Below are 19,496 nucleotides of genomic sequence, written 5' to 3'. Positions count from 1 at the left end.
CAATGTTTACCACATGCCTGGCACTGTACTAAGTGCTTTACATGTGGGAACTCCAACAGGTCTTGGCATGACAACCTTACATTCCCCTCACCCAGAGTAGGTGAGATAAAGATGTTTTTTAAATGACAAATGAAGAAAAACAGCAAATTTAAAAGTAAACAAATTGGCCGTAGCATTAAAAAGTTGGCTTGAATTCATATGAAATTCCTGATATTTCACACCATAGTTCTGAGGATCAAAAAAATTCAAGATACACAAAAGTATACGAAAACTTGAAAATCTTAAAAGCAAAAGGTCGTATTATGTATATTTGTATCCAGTGCTTAGGATTACTACAGGAAAATGGCCCTGAGAGCTTCTCAAAGTCTCAATCCTCTCAACTATAAAACAGGCCAATAACCGAACCTACTGCTCAGGGTGCTGCTGCGAGGGTGAAATCAGATGATGCAGGTGAAGGGCTTAGAACAGTATAATAATGTAAAATGTATGTAAAATACATACATTCAAGTAATTTGTTTTTATCATAAGAGATGCTCTCATTTCCTAATAAGATCTAGGATCATGATGGATAAATTAAATCCAGGCTGGAACCAAATTTTCTGGGTCACAACCTGTTCTAAATTCTTGACAGTGTGAAATCATGGGCAGGTCAGTTTCATCTTCTTATGTGAGAACAGAAGTGGACGTCAATACACAGTGAAAGGCCCAGAAAGTCTTCAGGAAATAGTAAGTCACAAGGCATATGTTCATTTTCTAGAACTGCAGGAATTAAAATGCCTACTTCAGTTCCCCCATACATATCAGAGTCTAGTCAAGTAAAAAATGAATTTTTATATTTCTGTGAAATGCTTTCTTTCATATTTTATAGATATAATTTTCATTTGTTTTTCTGTTCACTTCAGCCTTTAAAAGTGGTAAAATGAGAAATAAGGCACCAGAGATATGAAAGGCAGAATATCACGATACAGCAAGCAAATAGTGTTTTCTTTTTCCAAGAATAATTATGTAACCATTTAAAGTGGAGGACACATTAAAGGAATCATTTAAATAAAATTTAAAAGGAGATTTAGAATTACCGTTTAGTGAGTCTAGATTCTTGGTATCATACTGTGAATCTCTTCAAATATAAGGATGTACAAAGCATGAAATTTTAAGAAATGACATAGATAAAAACCAAAAGTGCTTTGCAATGACTCAAATGCATATTCTACTGCCCTTATAAGCATTTCTGTTTTAAAATCTGTATTTGTAATGGTGCCAAAATAATCAGTTTCTCAAAATGATTCCAAGGCATTAATGAGATTTCCTACCAAAAAATGACTCCCTAGACTAAATGCCTAAGTATGTGTCTGTTTTTTTTTTATCAGTATAATCCTGGCTTTGAATGCTATGAAGACATAAATGAAACAATAGAGGCTAAGTGGGGTGCCCCTTGGTTCAGATATATTGCTGCTCGTATAAAATAGCAGGTTTTAAATTCCTAGACCCCATGGCCTAGTAAAATTTCTAAAATAAAACTGGAGGGACTCACTTAGATTGCCAAATTTAAATTATGCCAAGAAAGACATTAAAGAAAACTACTAACACATACTATTATCAATAATTTTTGAAGGAAAGTATATTTTAATACCCCCCCCCCACCGAATAAGAAGTCCATAATTTCAGAATGGACAGTTTTGTGAATTAAATAAATTTAGCTTTAAATTAAACTCATTATAGTGTTATCTTTACTGTGCTGATGGGACCAAAGAGTGTTCATTGCAGGTCAGCCCCACCTCTGGTCCAACATTTGCAATCACAAAGAGAGGGCATAAAATATGCCAGAGATCTCACAAAATGTATACAATTGGGGGCACCCATTTTTTTACTTAATATGGGTAAAACAAGAGGGAAATGGCAAGAAAAACCTCCTTTATATAAAATAATCTGTCCTAATGCAGAATTTAGAAAGTTCAGTGTATTATTATATTATCAATGTATAAATCTTGTCATTCTCCTTGAAACCCACAGTAACTAAAAAGACTGAATCTATAAAGTTAAACCTCATCATTTTTCTACTCCTCCTTTGTTAGAATAAATGTTCAAAATATTTACTAAAAAACAGCTCTCCAAATAGTTAAGCTTATGCATCAGTAGTCTTCTGAAGCATTCAAACTGCTTCATATTTACCTGTTACTCACAGCCTACTTGAAATATATATATATATGAACTAGACATTACCTGTGTTTTATGACAAGTGAAATGAACAGTGAACAATGATTAGAAAAGTCCATGATACAGTCCTATTGGCTGAATTAAATGAACAAATATACCTTGAAACTAATTTTTTTGAACTTCCATTCATTTTAATGAAATTGAAATTTCTGACTAATTTTGGAAGTATCATCAAACTTTGTTCACAAAATGGCATTTGCGTCTTGACCAAATGGCCCCCACATGAAGGTATAGGAAATATGGAAGTGGGAAAATCTTGAGAGTTTTCATTTTGTTACTAATTAGAAACCAAATTTTAAAAATTTTGTATTTAGTCTTGGCTAAAATACTTCGTTGGTGATACTAATAGACTAAATTTTTCAGCTCTGAAGGTAGTGTGTTGTAGTGGCTAATATTATAGGCTTTGAACTTATTAACTATGTGAACTTAAACTTACTACTTAGTCTCTCTGTGCCTCAGAGTCCTCGTCTCTAAAACGGATAGCAATGGTACCATTCTCATAGGGCTGGGAGATTAAATGGGATAGTATATTTCAGGCACTTAAAATATAGCCTGGTGAATGTGTTCATTAGTGTTAGCCATCATTATTACTGTTATTGCTACTACTTATTCCCAGAGTACTTGAAAAATTCACTGCATTTATGGAAGAATACCCAAAGAGTCAAACATAGTTTAAGTATCATATCCATCAATTCTGACAGAGAGAATTTCATCAGATGAGAAATGTTCAGAGTTCAGAAAGCCAAGAAAAAAGAAAACGAGCAACTGCAAAGAGAATATCCTTCATGAGAAATGACACCAGTTTTCCTTGTCGAAAAAGAAATATTAAGGTCTATACTCTGGAAGCGTAGCCGGAAACTTGAGCATGAGCAATGTTCTCTGGAAGCCACACTTACCCCTTGTTCATCCAGCTTCATAAGCTGCTCTGTGACTTTGGGAGTGTTGAAGGCCAAGCGCAGGCACTGGACGTTGAGCTCGGGAATCACGTGCTCCAGCACTTCCTTCAGGGGCAGGCCCCTGGCTGTTGAGTGCTTAGCCGTTGAGGGAACAGCATCCTCCAGGACCGAACCTCTCAGTGTCATGAGCTGAGGAAAGAGAAACGTGTTCCAGTGAGAGAAGTGAATACAGCTGTCCCCCTTATCCACAGGGGATATGCTCCAATACCCAAGTGGGTGCCTGAAACGGCAGATAACACTGAACCTTATATACACTGTTCTTTCCTGAAAATACACACCTATGATAAAGTTTAATTTATAAATTAGGCACAGGAAGAGATAACAATATAATAATAAAATATAACGATTATAACAATATGCTATAGTAAAAGTCACGTGAATGTGGTCTCTCTTTCAAAATATTTTACTGTGCTTACCCTTCTTGTGTGATATAAAATGATAAAAGGCCTACGTGATGAGATACAGCGAGGTGAGTGCCACAGGCATTGTGACGTAACACTGAGCATCTGACAATATGTCAGGAAGGGGATCATCTGCTCTGGGTGATCCTGCAGCATCAATCATGACAATGGTGATGGCTAGATATCAGGAGCAGACAATGTGGATGGCTGGAGAAATTCAGTATTTTTAGATTGGGTTGACTGTGGGTAACTAAAACCGTGGAAAGCGAAACCACGGATAAAGGGGTAACTACTGTACATCCAATGCACGGAAAGCCCAGACTGGGATCTCCTCAGTTACCTGGAAATGACTTCTGGTTGGTTAACGCAGTGAGGAAGAAAGGATGAGGGAAGTGATATTAAGATACTTTATATACGAAAAACGAAGCCAACACTCTCAAGAAGACCGAGGCAAGTCCAAAGGAAGTCACAATCAAGCCTTCTGAGGACATTTACTTAAAGGCCAAATACAATATTTCCTTACAGAGCTCGGTAAGATCAAGGTCTCTATATGGCTATAAAATGCCACTAAGTACCCTGACCAGGAAATTAAGAATATCCCAGAGAAGTATCTAAAGATTAAATGCTTAGAGAATTTAGACATTATATCATTTTGGATGATAAAAGGTAAGGGGAGGGATAAATTTTTTTAAAAAATACATCTTTATTGATTTCAGAGAGAGGAACGGAGAGGGAGAGAGATAGAAATATCAATGATGAGAGAGTCATTGATCGGCTGCTTCCTTCATGTCCCCTACTGGGGATTGAGGGGAAGGGATAAATTTTTAAGTTTCATAACATACTACTAGCAAGCATAAACTATTTCCCCAAAAGCTTCTATAGGACAATGATTATAGTTAGTTTGGAAGCAAAATTGACAGCACTGAAATTACTTTAGATTTTCCCTTATTTCTTGAAATATTTTCCATTATTCTGAAATAGAAACATAAGCAAATAAATTTCCCCATGTAATGTTTTGTTGGAGCAAAGTTAACTAGACATGAAGTGTAAAGTAGCCTTAATTTCCAAAAATGTTCCCATGGCAAAGTTGTTGATGTAATTAAAACACTCTATGCTGACCTATGGAAAAAACTAGCACACTGAACAAATTTCATTATGCCTGTAGGCTAAGGTGCTATACTGCGACAGCAGCTGCAACGGCGCTAACAGAGGAGGAGTGCAGGCATGCTGACAGATGGCTGGGTATGGTGTGCCACCGGGTGAGAGTTAAATACACAGCTGCAACTCAGGAAGGATTTATTTACTAAGACAAGTGGGAAATCTTACCTTGTGCGACAGAATGGACGAACCTGGAGAGTATTGTGCTAAGTGAAATAAGCCAGTCAGAGAAAGACAAGTACCATATGATTTCACTTATATGTAGAATCTAATGAACAAAATAAACTAACAAAAAGTGGAGACAGACTCACGGATACAAAGAACAGACTGACAGCTGTCAGAAGGGAGGAGGATGGAGGCTGAGGGCTGGGTGAGAAGGGTGAAGGGATTAAGCAAGGAAAAAAATAAAGACTAATGGTAATAGAAAACAGTATGGTGATTGCCAAAGGGAAGGGGGGGTGTGCGGGGCAACAGAAGAGGGTAAAGGGGGGATAAAATGTGAAGGAGAGACACTTGACTTGGGGGAGGGAACACACAATACATGAATGATGTGTTATAGAATTGTGCACCTGAAACCTATATAATTTTATTAACCAATGTCACCTCAATAAATTCAACAAAAAGGAAGGAAGGGTAACAAGTTCAAGTCCTAAGAGAGTCCAAAGGCAGAACACACAGAGTTGTGGCTCAGGGAATAAGGAAAGGCCCTCATGGAAGGGGTGGCTAAACAAGGGGCCATGAAATCTAGAAAAAATGCTACCCCCCAAAATGAGAGATCAACAGTATGGAGATAAGACAGAACAGGCTGCAATTGCTAGAGCTCAGCTGGATCTAAGGGGAGCACAGGGAGGGGTGGATGGTGAAGCTGGGAGGTGAGAGGAGCCCCAGGGCTGGAGACCCTGATGGCACCTAGGGGGTGTGCACCTCATCCCACTCCAACAGGCCATCTCAGAACTCTTTGAACTGGGGTGATGACAATGATGTATACGTTAAGGAAATTAAGTTGGCACATAACATGAACCGCAAGAGGAAGAAACTGCAGGCAGAGAGTATAATTAGAAGGAAGCTGTAACAGTGTCCAAGTAACAAGCAAAGAGGGCAAGAGACAGGACTAGCAGGGAAAACAGAAACCAAAGGAGGATCATCAGGAAGTACAATCTGTAGTATCTGCCAACTGATGGAGAAGAGGCGAGGGGAGGGAAAGTAAAATTCACCAACATCTTACTCTCAATACAAGAAAAGGGCACCTGGGCTATGTGCAGCCTGTTCATCTGATTATTATCCTTTCATTTATAAGCAGTTTTCAAACAACACGTGTATAAAAAACATTTTCCTATGACTGAATATCTAATATAACAGATAGTTTTGCTTTGTTTTTTAAATCACGGGAAACTACTGAACGACTCAGTTGCCACACTACTCCTCCCATGAGATACATGTGACTGGGGACAGGAAGCTGTGAAGGCCGAAGTATTTCCAGTGGACAAACCAAGACCAGGAATGCTAATTATCGCTAGTCCTGCGCCACAAAAAGACAGCAGCTCATTTCAAGAAAGCAAAGCAGAGGAGGAAGAGAGTGACTGGTTTTTCTATCTGAATCACTAGTGTGACTGATACTTCTGTTAATGACTTCCAGAAAGGAGAGAATCCTCCTAAGTTCCTGGGCACCTATGCTTAAAAAAACGCATGTACTGTAAGATTTTGTTCAAACACACACTATCATGCTTACAAATACATGCAGGCTTCTTAAATTTATTTCATGCAATGGTAATTTCTATTGAAAGATCTGTTTGTATTTCTGTTATCTTGATGCTGTTTACTGAAGCAACTGGAGTGGCACTGTGGTGGCTATGTTCTTTTTTCTTGATGTATTTATTAACATGAGAAATTAATAGCATGAGAAGTCCCTGCAAAAGCATGAAAACTAAGTCTTACTTTACTATATAGGCCAGTCCCACAAAGTCCAGGAGCTATGGACTGGAACTGACACCTAGAGTATTTCTATCAAAGGACTTTTGTTAGTTTCTTTCTAGGAGAGCCTCATTAAGATATTACAATTAATCCACATTTAAGGATTATTTTTATTGGAAAGAAAAAAATTACAGAAAAGCTAGTGGCAATTAAATAAACATGAGAGGGAGGAAGGAAAGGAGAAAAGAAGGCAAGGACGGAGGGAGGGAGGGGAGGAGAAGGGAGGAAGGGGAGAGGGGGCGAGGGACGGAAAGTATTTTTGGGGCATTATGGGTGTAGTAATGAACAACTCAGATAAAAGTCCCATCCTCACTGGGTTTATATTCTAGTGGCAGAGACCAAAAAAGAAAAAAAATAAGTACAATATGTGAGATAGTGTTAAATATTCATGAAAAAATATAGCCTGGGATTGGATACGAAGTGGGGTGTGAGGGAGCTGAAATTTCAGATGAAGATCCCTGGGATTTATGAGTAAAGGCCAGAAGGAAATGAGAGAGCTCTGGCCAAGAGGATGCCTGGGGAGAACATTACACCACATACCCACAGGGGACATCCAGGACCTCAGGTGTCCTGAGGCTGCCCAAGAGGTGGCAGCCAGTGTGGCTGGAACAGGCGGATGAGGGGGAGCTGGACATGAGGCCCTTAGCAGACATCGTGGTTTCCTAGGCTACAAAGGAGACTGGCTTTCACTCAGAGGGAAGTGAGAAACCATCACCAGATTCTGAACAGAGGAATGCCAAGGTCTGGATTGCACTTCAGAACGATCCCTGCTGGGCAGAAGCAGGAACAACAGTTCTCAGGGAGAGATGATGGCAGCTTGGCCCTGGCCCCAGACCTAGGCGGCGGGATGGGAGAAGTGGTTGAATTCTGGACATTTTGAAGACAAAGTCAACAAATTTGCTTATACTTAGGGGGTCAAGAGGGAGAAGATTCTGGGGTGGGGGTAGATGGAGGAAAAGAGAAGAGTCAAGTGTGGCTTCAAGGTTTCTGGGTTGAACACCTAGAGTAGCAGAGTTATCATCAGCTAAACATTCATTTGAACCTGAAAACAAGTGGTAATGGTTTCTGAACCATGAACAATATTTGACTGGGTGTTTCAATCAAAGGCTAAGGAAATGGACCCAAGGGACCTACTTCACCCTACTGAGGCAGCAGGCAAAGGACTAACTACAAGACCAGAGAACCAGACGGAGGTACAGATGGACCACCCCAGGCTGAGGCAGCAAGAGATGAAAGAACAGAGGTGGGAAGGGAAGAGTCAGTGTGGTTCACCCACCACAGCTGGGGGGTCATGTTGCTGTGGGACAGGAGAGGCTGGGACCAGGTGTGGAGTGCCTGCAAGGCAAGCTGAAACCAGTGACAGCCTCTGAGAAAGTGCTGATTTAGAAAATGTCAACTTCTGGCCTGAAGGATGAGAGGACAATGGCAAGAAGAAGGATTTAAATGGATTAAAAACACAGGAAAAGGCAGATTATAATAGGCAGCTTAAGTCGGAGTGGCTCTGGAAGGAAAAAAAGATACGAACAGGAAGGCAGGAAAACACTTGGGAGTAAGGTAACTGAGGCTCAAAGAAATCTGGTGGGATCTGAGGAGCTAGAAACAACCAACTACCTACAACCGACTTCAAAAACATGTGGAACAAAAGAATTTACACTGTTTACAATCAGTTTTGGTACAGAGAAAAGTACAATGGAGCATGTTCTTCATTTCACTCTGGCCACTATATGTAACACATTAGATATTAAAGTCATGCCTTTAAAAATCTTATTTTTAATTTCCCCAGAGTTCGAGCTTAGGAACAATGACTAAGTGAGGCCAACCCCTGAAACTCAATGGGGGAAATAAAGCCAAATGCTCTATTTAAACCAGTTTCAAAACTATTATTTTCTAGATACCTCAAGGGGGCATGAGGCATTAATGTGTAACAATGACCCTAAAGTGCCCAGAGGCAATACTTGGATAATCGGCACAACTACACATGGTTAGAGGGACAACAGAAGAATTTCATAATCCCAAACTGGTCCCTGAGTTTTTCAGAAATGCTTTGTTAGCTACTTTCTTTTTCTTTTTCTTTTTAAACCTGGGTTTCATTTTAAAATAAAAAAAACTAATATAGTATATGTACTTAGAGAAATTCCTAAATTGCTCCAGGAGTCTGTTCCACCCACATTAGATAGCCTCTGGTTCTAACAGTGCATGTTCTGGGCCTCAGAGAATAGGTCCAAGAGAGAAGGTGAAGTGAAAGTGGAAGAAAATATTTTCCCCTCTTGGGTCAGAAGTGTCCTAAGCAATAGTGTGGAAGAATGCCTTCAGTCCTGGGTGATGCTCTCTCGTGTGTAACCACCTCAGCTCCTCCATTGGCTCAGTGTTCCCTGGCAGCCCAAGCAGGACAGGCAATATCCCATTTGGGATTCTGAAGGCTCCAGTTTCCTTGGGCCCCACATAATGAACATATCTTTGTCTGAATCGAAACTCCCATTCATTTATTGCATCTATCCACAGTTCAGTGGAAAACAAGACTCTGGCTCTAACCATTATGTCCACCCCTATCACCACCAGAATGAATGAAAGGGGGCTTTGTTTCTTTTGGAGACATTTGTGACCATGCGATATTAAATTTAATTGCTTTGCTACTGCTACCACTATACTTTTTCCCTCATGTCCATTAAGTCTCACCTTTCTCGTGTGCAACTTACCTCGCTAGTTCTAAATATTATTCGGTAGTTGTAAGGAAATCCATTTTCTTTCATTTCTTCTGGTTTTTCCCTTCGAATGCTCACAGCCACTGGCCCAAGATTCTCATCAGCCCCAAAATAGTTCCAGTGCTCTTAAGTAAAATAAGACAAAACAAAATGTTATGTTCTATTGGCTATTTAGATCACTCAGAAATTACTTTATATCAATAAAATGTAAACACATTTAAGAGATATTAATATTTTTCAATGCATTATAAAAACAAGGACTTGGCTACACAGGTGTAGTTAGTTTCAGAGCAGGTAACACTGAAGAGAGGTGGCCTGTTGAGTTTTTTTCCTACTCTACAACTCACACTACTACTTTACTAGTTTTTAAAAAAGAAATTTGTGTTTCCTCCCTACATTCTACCATTGAAATAGGCTACACTGTGTGTTACTCGTTACCAAAGGGAAAGTTTGTGTCTAAGATATTCAGCTTTTCTTTAAAAACAAACCAAACCAAAAAACCCCCCGAAATCTACTGAAAACAGAGTTTGAAGACAGAGGGATTTCCTCCAGATTAAAAATAGATTTCCCTGGATTGGAGTGAGAAGAAAGGTCTGTGCACCACTGAGCAGCACCCTGGTCCCAGGGAGCCCAAGGATGATGGATGGCACAGGGGATCCCAGAAAAGAGCAAAGTGCCCCAGGGAGGCGTAAGCCCCCTTCCAGAGAGCTGGGCCTCACCAATGGCTGTTTCCATGTAGTGAGCACAAAGGGCATCCCACAAAGCCAGTGAAGCCGGAGGGAATGTGTGGCCTGGAATGACAGGCCTCTCCTAGGTAACCTGTGTGGCCAGGTGACTTATTATGATTCAGAGAATTCTTTTCAAGGCCCTAAACCTTAGCAGAACTTTGGGGGATTAAGGGAAAGTCCCCTTATGACTGGCCAACCTTCCTCCTGACAAGAACAAAGGTCAGGATCAAAATGAAATTAATTTACAGAAAATTTTTTAAAAATGATATTTACTGTGCACCTGAGTAGGGGTGGGCGCACGCATGTGGGTGTGTGTGTGTGTACTTTTAAAAAAAATTTAAAATCATTGATACATACATGAGATGTTCACAGATGAAGAAGTCCATAAAACACAGAAATGCATGAAATGTTAAATAACTTATTTTTCAAACTTGCAAATTACTTCACATTGCCCTTCATCATTTACATGTGACATGACTAAATGACTGAGTTGTGGTATGTTACTCTCACACAAAATGCGTAAACATCTGAAAATACATGTTATTCCCATACAAAATATGTAAGTATTTGAAAATCCACGAGGATAATAAGAAACAGAAAAAATAATCTGTAGTTTTAAAATTTAGGAAATGCATATGAAAATACTTTGCATGTACTAATAACCATAAAAATATAATCATAAATATGGAGGGCTCTCTAAGGAGGTTATCATAATCCATGGAGACTAGAGAAAGAAAAGCACATGGCAATGCAGGCAACAAACATCTCATACACGGACAACTGAGAAACAACCCAATGTCACAAAATCTACATACAAACGTTCGTGTACACCCTCAAAGCACAGCAAGTGAGAGTGACACTCAGAGGTGATTTACTCTTACTTTGCACGTAACTTTAATAAGCTTGGCTGTCTGGTCTTCAAACCCACAGCTTTATTTCAGAGGTGTGATAATTCCAGATGTTGACAAAGTCCAGAGTGTAGGGCTGACAGACACTTGCACGCAGACAGCAATGCGATAGAACAACTGACAACAAGGAAGAAAACAGAAAGGAAGGGGACAGACATAGATAGAATAAAAAAGCAGACAACTGAAAAGACACACTCATATTCTGCTCCTTGCCTGTAAGGGATTCAACTGAAACCTGACCCTCTAGAAACTCCGCCATCATACCCAACAAACCTCAGGAAGGGCAGGTGAGACTGCTGCTCTCTGCTGCTGGGGAAATTCACAAATACGTATATCAGGCCACTGTCAATTCATCTTCAACAACCTCAACTCATTCCCAAGCTGCCCCTGGCCAGCTCCCCACTTCAGGGCAGACATATCAAACATTCTCTGATCTTCGACCCCAAGCACCGGCTTTCTCCTGTCTCAGCAGATGATCACGCTGTCTAAATCACAGAGAAAATAAAGCAGCCACTTCAGAAATAAGTGCCTTCATTTTCCATCACACACACAAACTCACCTGGACCTGGACCTCTGCTTCCTTCTCTTTACAAGTCAAAACTCAAGCTCACCCTGAATGCTGGCCTCCACGCAGTCCACCTGCCCAGGGACACTGATGCCTTGACCACCCTCCCTTCATCTCTGACTTCTCCCCCTCTCCTTGCTCATTCCCATAGTCATTTAACCAAGCTCAAGTCTCCTTTGTCTTTAAATAGAACACACCCTCAATTCCTTAGCACCCCCCCTTCAGGGTAACTCCTCTTTGCGAAATTCTTAAAAGGGCTGCCTAATTCCTCCCCTTCGAATCACTGTAATCTGACTTCTACTGCAGTAACCAATGATGGCCTTTGTTAAAAACAGATAGATATGCTGGTCCTTATCTTGCACAAACTCTCCCTAACATCTGCCTCAGTTGATCATTTCATTTCTTCCCCCCTTGAAAACACTCTCCCTGGCTTCGGCAACAGCACCCTCTCCTATCTTCCTTCTACCACTCTGGTTATTACTCAGTTTCCCTTCCTCTTCCTATCCCGAATACTCCATCCACTCTCAGAACTTCAACTGCGACCTGGACGCACATGACTCTCAAAAGTCTACATGTCCACTCCAGACTTCTGTGAGCCCTCAATCTCTACATCTGCTTAGTGGAACTCTGTCCATCTGTCCCATGGGCATCCGCAAAAGTGAACCCACCACCTTCCACCAAACCTACGAAGCTCTCCCCGCAGCCCGATTTCTACAGAATGCTACCACATTCACGTCGCTGCTCCCACCAGATCCATCGTCAGACCCTGCAGACTACAGTTCCTACGTCTCACTCAAATCTCTCCACTTTTTCTCCATCCCGCAGCACTGACTTCCCCTCATCATCTGCCTGGATGTTCATGTGTCTTCTAACTAGTTTGCTTTGATCCAATTTGTTGACACAGCAGCCAGATGACCCTTCTAGAATGCAAATCTGACCACCATTTAGTCTAAAATCCTTCCCCGCATTTCCCAAGGGTCCTTGCATAGCTTTCATGGCTTCCCACAGGCCCCCCACCCTGTCAGCCACCTATCACTCCAGTTTCAACTTAGACTTTCCATCGTCCTTCTGAACTCTGAGGACCACCTGTACTGAACTGCTCCCAGCTGTTCAAACTCGCTGCCCTTTCTCACTAGAAAAGCTCAACCTACAACAATCTTCCCACAACTCTTCTTTATTTGACTAAAGTCCTCTCATCCTCCAGGTCTCATCTGAAACATCAGACATCCCCTAAAAGAGTAAATATTTGAGCAAAATGAAGTGTTTACTTGGTATAGTAATACTAATACTTTACTTAAAAGTGTTAAGAATTCATAAAACTACAAATTAGTGAAACCAAATATTTAATACATTTCAAATACAAAAGTTTAGAAACGTCACACCACAAATAATGTAAGTTTATAAAAAGATAAATATTAAACAATCATTTTAGTATAAATTGTCAGATAAACTAATACGGTGTTATTTTAAAATGAAACTAAACCCTACATAAAAATGACAAATGTTAATTTAAAAGAAAACAAAAAATTAAAGATCACTTAAATGTTTTTTTGTGTGTCATCATCAACGCCCAACTATATTTTTGTGCAATTTTCCCCAGCTGCTTAAGAAGTATATTTCTGAGTTGGGGAAATGGTGAGGAGGAAATTGTAAACTAACTCCTAACACTTTCTTCAGATTCTGCCTTTAAACACACTCATCTCTGGTTTGATAACTCTGGGAAGAGCTTTCAAAACTTGTATGAGTGTTTGTGCAGAAACATCAATCTTCTTTTACTAAAAGAGAGCTCTCACTATTATTTCCAAAAAGCATTTCTGTTTGGTCTTCATCTACTGCAGTTTCATTGGTGTAGATGAAGATTCTGGTCTGGTTTCCTGTGCTAAACTCACTACCATCACGATTAGACTCTGCTTATTCAAAAAGCCCTTCAACTTGAGTGAGAATTATTATAGAGGTGTAGGGAAAAAACCATTTCTACACAAGCACAACTTTATTTAATTCAAAATCCTAATGCAATGGCGGAGGAGTCTGGTTCTGCAAGTCACCTTAAGTTGAATCTCCCAGACCTTAAATTTTGATCTCAAGACAAATGACTCAGATTTTTTTAACTAAACACCAGCCTTTTAGAGGTGCCCTCAGTCTGGTCCTTCTGGCCACTCTTGGCTCTGCCTGTTCTTCAATTTCACTGGACTGCAGTCCTTCCCCTCAGACCATGGCCTTTGGGTAGCACCTCTTACTTGCTCCATGCTGCAGCATTTTTCATTTATTCCTACCAGACATCTACCTCTATCTTTTGCTAATGAAGCTAACCACCAATTGCAGAGAGCTCTTCAACCAGACCCACAATCAGCTCTGTCTTTGGGGCAGAAGGGCTGTGGAAGGGGAAGAGAAGGAACCAGGACAGGGGAGCTGCAGCCATGAGTGTTAAGGAAAGGCTGGGGGCCTGGGATGAGAGAATTCCAGATGACAAAAGCCAGAGGAAGCGAAGAGGAATTGGATAGTACGGTAGATAAATCTGCTGATGGATGACTTGAAATGCAGGTATTACATAACCAAAAATAATGATATTTTAGTGCCAGCATGATGGAATGCCCCAAACCAATGCTGCAATCACTACATTAGAGTCACTATATTAGATACAATGCAGCAAAATGAAGCACCTTACCAAGCACTCCAATATTCACATATTTTTCCTTCTTTTTCATTGATGTGGAAACTATAATTTAGAGAGAGTCACTTCTTAGCCACAACTAGTAAGCAACAGTGCCAAAACTCAAACACATTATTTGAACAACCGATTCCAAAGTTCATTTTCTTAACCATTTTAAATAACATTATCTTCTAAAAAGTTTCCAAAATTGTATTATAGTTAAATAAAATTTGGTACCTAAAGGGATTAACTAGCCAGATCACATCTGCGGCTTTATCCCTTGCTGTGCTATTGAGCTAAGGATTCACTGTGTATAAAGGGAGCAATATTAATGTTTTTTTCCATATATGTGTTATTTCCCCCACCTTCACTTTTCTTATTTAACACCTAAACAAATGTTTAGCCTGAAGTTTTCTTATTAGTTCTGGTTCTTGAGTTGTCACAAGGATTGTACAGAGTGCCAATGAGTAAGTAGTTCTGCCATCACTAGAATTTTCCACACAAATAGCTATATTTTTGGTTGACATATTTACAATAATAAACAATAATTTCACATTCTTAGAGAGGGAAAGTAATAAATAGTTAAAAGCTCCAAGTAATTAGATCCAGTACACTTAACATCACCTGGTTATGATCTACATATAAGTATGTGTGCACAAGGCAAAAAGTTAAGCCTGGCATTTTAACTGTAAAAAAGGAAAGAAAAATACAATCACAAGCGTTGTAGGGCTCCAACCAGCAATTTCTGTTTTTTCCTCTGCTATTTGCAGACTTCGTATCAATAGTCAGTTGTACATTTCCCTAGGGAGCATAATCTGGAACTGTGTATAACTATGGACAAAAATACATTTTTAGTTTTTATAAAACATATGCAAAGTTATAATTCACGGCTTAAATATTTCCTTAGAATTGTTAACTTAGAATTTTAAATAGGAAAAACAAACTGATAAACACAAATCAAAAAAACAGAAAGTAAGTAACACTAGTCACGATCTCACTCCTAAGAAAATTAGCAACATTTCTGAAGCAAAAACTGGTCCTTGGTAGAGGGGTAATACGTTCATTCATGCGCTGCTGGTGCACTGTCGATTGGTATCAACCATTGCAGGAAGCATTATATTATATATAACATAGCAACAGATGTTACAATCACAAAAAGGTTCACATTCTGGTCTTAGTTACCCTAATTTGACCATGCAGAAGGAAAAATGAACTCTTTCATTTTCTCTAGAAAAGGCATCTTAAGTCACCACAGAAGGGGGACACTAAAGATACTAGTAAAGAATGGAGCAATGACAACTTAACTTTATTAGCTGGAATTAAAATTATTTCACCATTTTAAACTATTTTCTCTTAAAATTATCTACTTGGCAGGCTACAAGTATGCCAAAGTCAGTGCAGTCATCAACATGAACTTTGACCCTCAATATTCTCATTAGCTCAGTATTTTCATGAGATAGAGAATTTGGGTGAAACTAACATGCTTCTATAAAGCTGTCTATCTCTGCCTACTGGGTTCAAGTTGTTCAGTTACTTTATCTTCATGCAACTTATTACATCTTACTACATATGACAGGTCCAAAAGTTAAGAAAAAAAAAAAAGGGCAGCAGAAGCATAGCCTGCTTTTCAAATGAAGCACAGGTTTGCCAAAACGGAGGTAACAGAGTCCAACGGTTAAAGAAATGGCTCTTTCAGAGAAGTACACCACTCAGATTCTCAGGCTCTGAACCTCGGAGGGCTCATCCTAATTAGATGGGCGGAGGTTCCATGAGAACTAAACAGCCTAACACTTTGCATCATAATCAAAAGCAGGTCAGAGAAATGAATGAGGGCATTTACATGACTGGCGTATAATCATTGTTACGGAAAAGCAATTGTCCAATTCTTCTTTCCATAAGTAATTTACAAAGTAGGGTGGTCTGTCAGGGATTCATAGATACAGAGGTCAAACTGACGGCTGCCAGATGGGAGAGGGCTTGCAGGACTGGGTGACAAAGGTGAAGGGATTAAGAAGTACAAATTGGCAGTTACAGAATAGTCAGGGGATGTAAAGTACAGCACAGGAAATACAGTCAGTCATATTGTAATAATGATGTATAGTGCCAGGTGGGTACTAGACTTATTGGGGGGAACCACTTCATAAATTACATGTGTCTAACCACTATGCATATACCTGAACCTATTATAAAATAATACTGAATGACAGCTATAATTAAAATATAAAATTTTAAAAAGTAGGTGGTATGTTTGCCAAAACTGTGTGACAATAGCGGGGTTTAAAACTGCATGTGACCAACTATCCCCTTAACTTGCCAATAAAAGGTAGGCTTTAATATGAAGTTACGCTGACATTAACAAATTGTATCAAAGTGATTAAAGGAAAAAATACAAAGAAAATTCTATTTGAAACAAAGGAAAAATAAGATTAATGGAGTCAAAAGTGGAGACTTTTTATTGGCCATTATCAAACTATAACAAATAGCCAATAATTATATTTTTAAAAATTCAGTCTCACTATACGCATAACCTATGGGCACAGACATTGGTATGGGGAAGGCCTGGGGGGAGGGGGTGGATACAGGGTGAAGGGGATTAATGGGGGAAAAAGGGGACATCTGTAATACTTTCAACAATAAAGAAAAAAAATTCAATCTCACTAGTGATCAAAGAAATAAAAATGTTTTGGGCCTATAATAAATGTTCAAAAATAAAAACTGTAAATATTCAAAGCAGGCAAGAAAATGTTAAACAATACAGTCAAACCTATCAGTCAGACCTTTTTGGTCTAAGCTTTCTTAAGACTCCTGTCAAGTTCACACCATTTCACTTACAGGGCTCTACCTTATGGAAATAATTGAACATGTGGAAAAAATTTACACATCAAGGTCATTTATATAAGGCCAGAGGTTTTTTAACTTCTCTATGGATAAAAATTAGGGGTTCCATGAACTTGAATAAAAAATTATATCTTTATTTTCACTAACTTCTAAACAAAATGTAGCATTTCTGTTCATTATAAATGTAGGCAACAAACTACAGTAATATTAGCTGTACATGTGATTTTGACAATAGAAATCATATCATATTCAGTGGTTGCAGGTATATCAAAATATTGATTATACTCATCACTACTTTGACATTATGGTAGCTTATCAGACCTGAAGCTAGATCTTTTGTTAATGCAATAAGAAAGAAGCATAGATATCCTTTAGTATGTCACAAATTTTTAAACACTTTTGCAACTGTATTTTAATATGCTTGCAACGCTTTGTGCTTTTATTTAATGCACTTAAAAACATTATTCTAAAGACAGTCCACAGATTTCACCAAACTACAAAAAGGGTCAATGGTGGGGGGGGGGGGAAGCAAAAATCAGGGACATCTGATGTAAGCATTACTTGTGATAATGAGAAACTGGAAAACAGCTGGAAACTTTAAAAGATGGCATAATCAATTATGAAATCATGAAAAATATATATATAAGACTGTATTTAATGATCCTTACTTTACTTAAAAAATGAATATTCATGTATTAAAAAATATGAGACAGAAATAAAATCACTAGTATCAAACAAGATTAATTTTCTTATTTTCTCCAGTTACTAACTTTTCTGTAATGAATATATATAACTTTTATAATAGGAAGATTTTTAAAAGTACAAAAATGTATTTGGTTTACTAATGGTCAATGAGTATAAATAATATTTTATTATTATTATTATTTTAAATATATCTTTATTGATTTCAGAGAGAGGAAAGGAGAGGGGGAGAGAGAGATAGAAACATCAATAGTGAGAGAGTCATTGATTGAGCCCGCAACCAGAGCATGTGCCCTGACCGGGAATCGAACCCCGATCACCTGGATCCTAGGTCGACGCTCAACCGCTGAGCCATGCCCGGCTGGGCTAAATAATATTTTAAACGGTTGCACAGTAATGTAATTCTTTACTTTTAATACTCATTAATACTAATTCAAATGTCAGCTCAGGGGAAAAAAGTATTTAACATCCAAATGAAAAAAATTACAATGAGACACCTGTTTCTAACTCAGTTTCTTTGTATTTAAAACATCCTTTGTTATCCCTTACAGGGATATTGCAGCAAGGTGTCTTCCTATATAAAATGTTGTTGAAGGATTTGGAAGCAGTCCCTCAGAGGCAGCCAGAAATTCAGTGAAGGCAGAAGTGACTGCTACTCATGAGGGCAGGGACCATGCATAGTCTACATGCTTGTTGACTAAATGTTCATATATATTTAGAGGTTGCTTCTGCTGTTTTTACATCATAAAATGCTTCTATGTGACTTGAATTCAGTTAGAAAGATCTCTCCTCTCACTGTCCTGAAGCTCAGAGGAATGGCGTCCCCATGGGAAAAAGAGGCTCCGTGAGAAGACCAGGAAAGAAATTGATACAATAAAGCAAATATTTTTTGAGCACCTAATTTTTGTGTTTAGGACGAGGGGACTCGCTGGTGTCTGAAGTTATAAGGAGGTATACATTTGGAAAACAGGTGACAAGCCCTCTTATGTGTTATCAACTACACTAAAATAACAGATGGAAAGGGCCCTTATTTCCTTGAGACTACGAACCAGCACAGAATTCTTTGGTACCTGGGCAGCAGTGAGTATGGTCGGCACTTTAATGTAGGACGTTGGGGAAGCACTGTCATTTTCGTGCATCCATGTTAGCCATTGTTCGTATCTTATCCACCGTTATTGACTATACCTGAAAGGTTTTTGGGTTTTTCGCTTTTTATCTTGACTGCTTTTAGACTTACAGAAAAGTTGCAAAAACAGTACAGGGAGTTTCCATAGATCCCTAACCCAGTCTCTCCCAATGGATGTTAACATCTTATGTAACTACACACTGTACAATCATCATTAATCAGAACCAGGAAATTAAACAATCCTGTTAACTAAAGATCTGACTCAAATTTCACCGGTTTTTCCACTATGTTCTTTTTGGCTTTGAAATCCCATTCAGGATCCCATATTGCAGTTGGCTGTCATTTCTCCTTAGCTCCCTGCAGTCTGTAACAGTTTTTCAATCTTTACTTGTTTTTCGTGACTTTGACACATTTGAAGAGATTTCATTACTCAATTTGGGCTTGGTGATTTCACCTGATTGGCCTAAGGTTATGCATTTTGGGCAAGAGAATCACAGAAATGATACAACCTTCTCGGTTCATCATTTCATGGGGTTCAAGATACGGACCCCACTTGCCTAAGGACCCCACTTGATTC

General features: G+C 39.0%; 1 protein-coding gene across 8 annotated transcripts in view; it reads right to left on the bottom strand.

Moving 5' to 3' along the window:
• Nucleotides 1-19,496, bottom strand: part of SIPA1L1 (signal induced proliferation associated 1 like 1) — a 392,555-nt gene that overhangs the window by 103,236 nt on the left and 269,823 nt on the right. For all 8 annotated transcript variants that reach the window (XM_081116818.1, XM_081116817.1, XM_081116822.1 and 5 more), the window contains 2 exons: nt 9,397-9,527; nt 3,111-3,299 (listed from right to left, as the gene is read on the bottom strand). In XM_081116818.1, coding sequence (XP_080972944.1) covers nt 3,111-3,299; nt 9,397-9,527 — 320 coding nt within the window. The remainder of the gene's footprint in view (nt 1-3,110; nt 3,300-9,396; nt 9,528-19,496) is intronic.

Source organism: Miniopterus schreibersii, assembly GCF_964146895.1.
Source record: "Miniopterus schreibersii genome assembly, chromosome: 1".
Classification (NCBI taxonomy): Eukaryota; Metazoa; Chordata; class Mammalia; order Chiroptera; family Miniopteridae; genus Miniopterus; species Miniopterus schreibersii.
The sequence above is the reverse complement of the archived record's forward strand: the minus strand, read 5'-3'. Positions and strand labels throughout refer to the sequence as shown.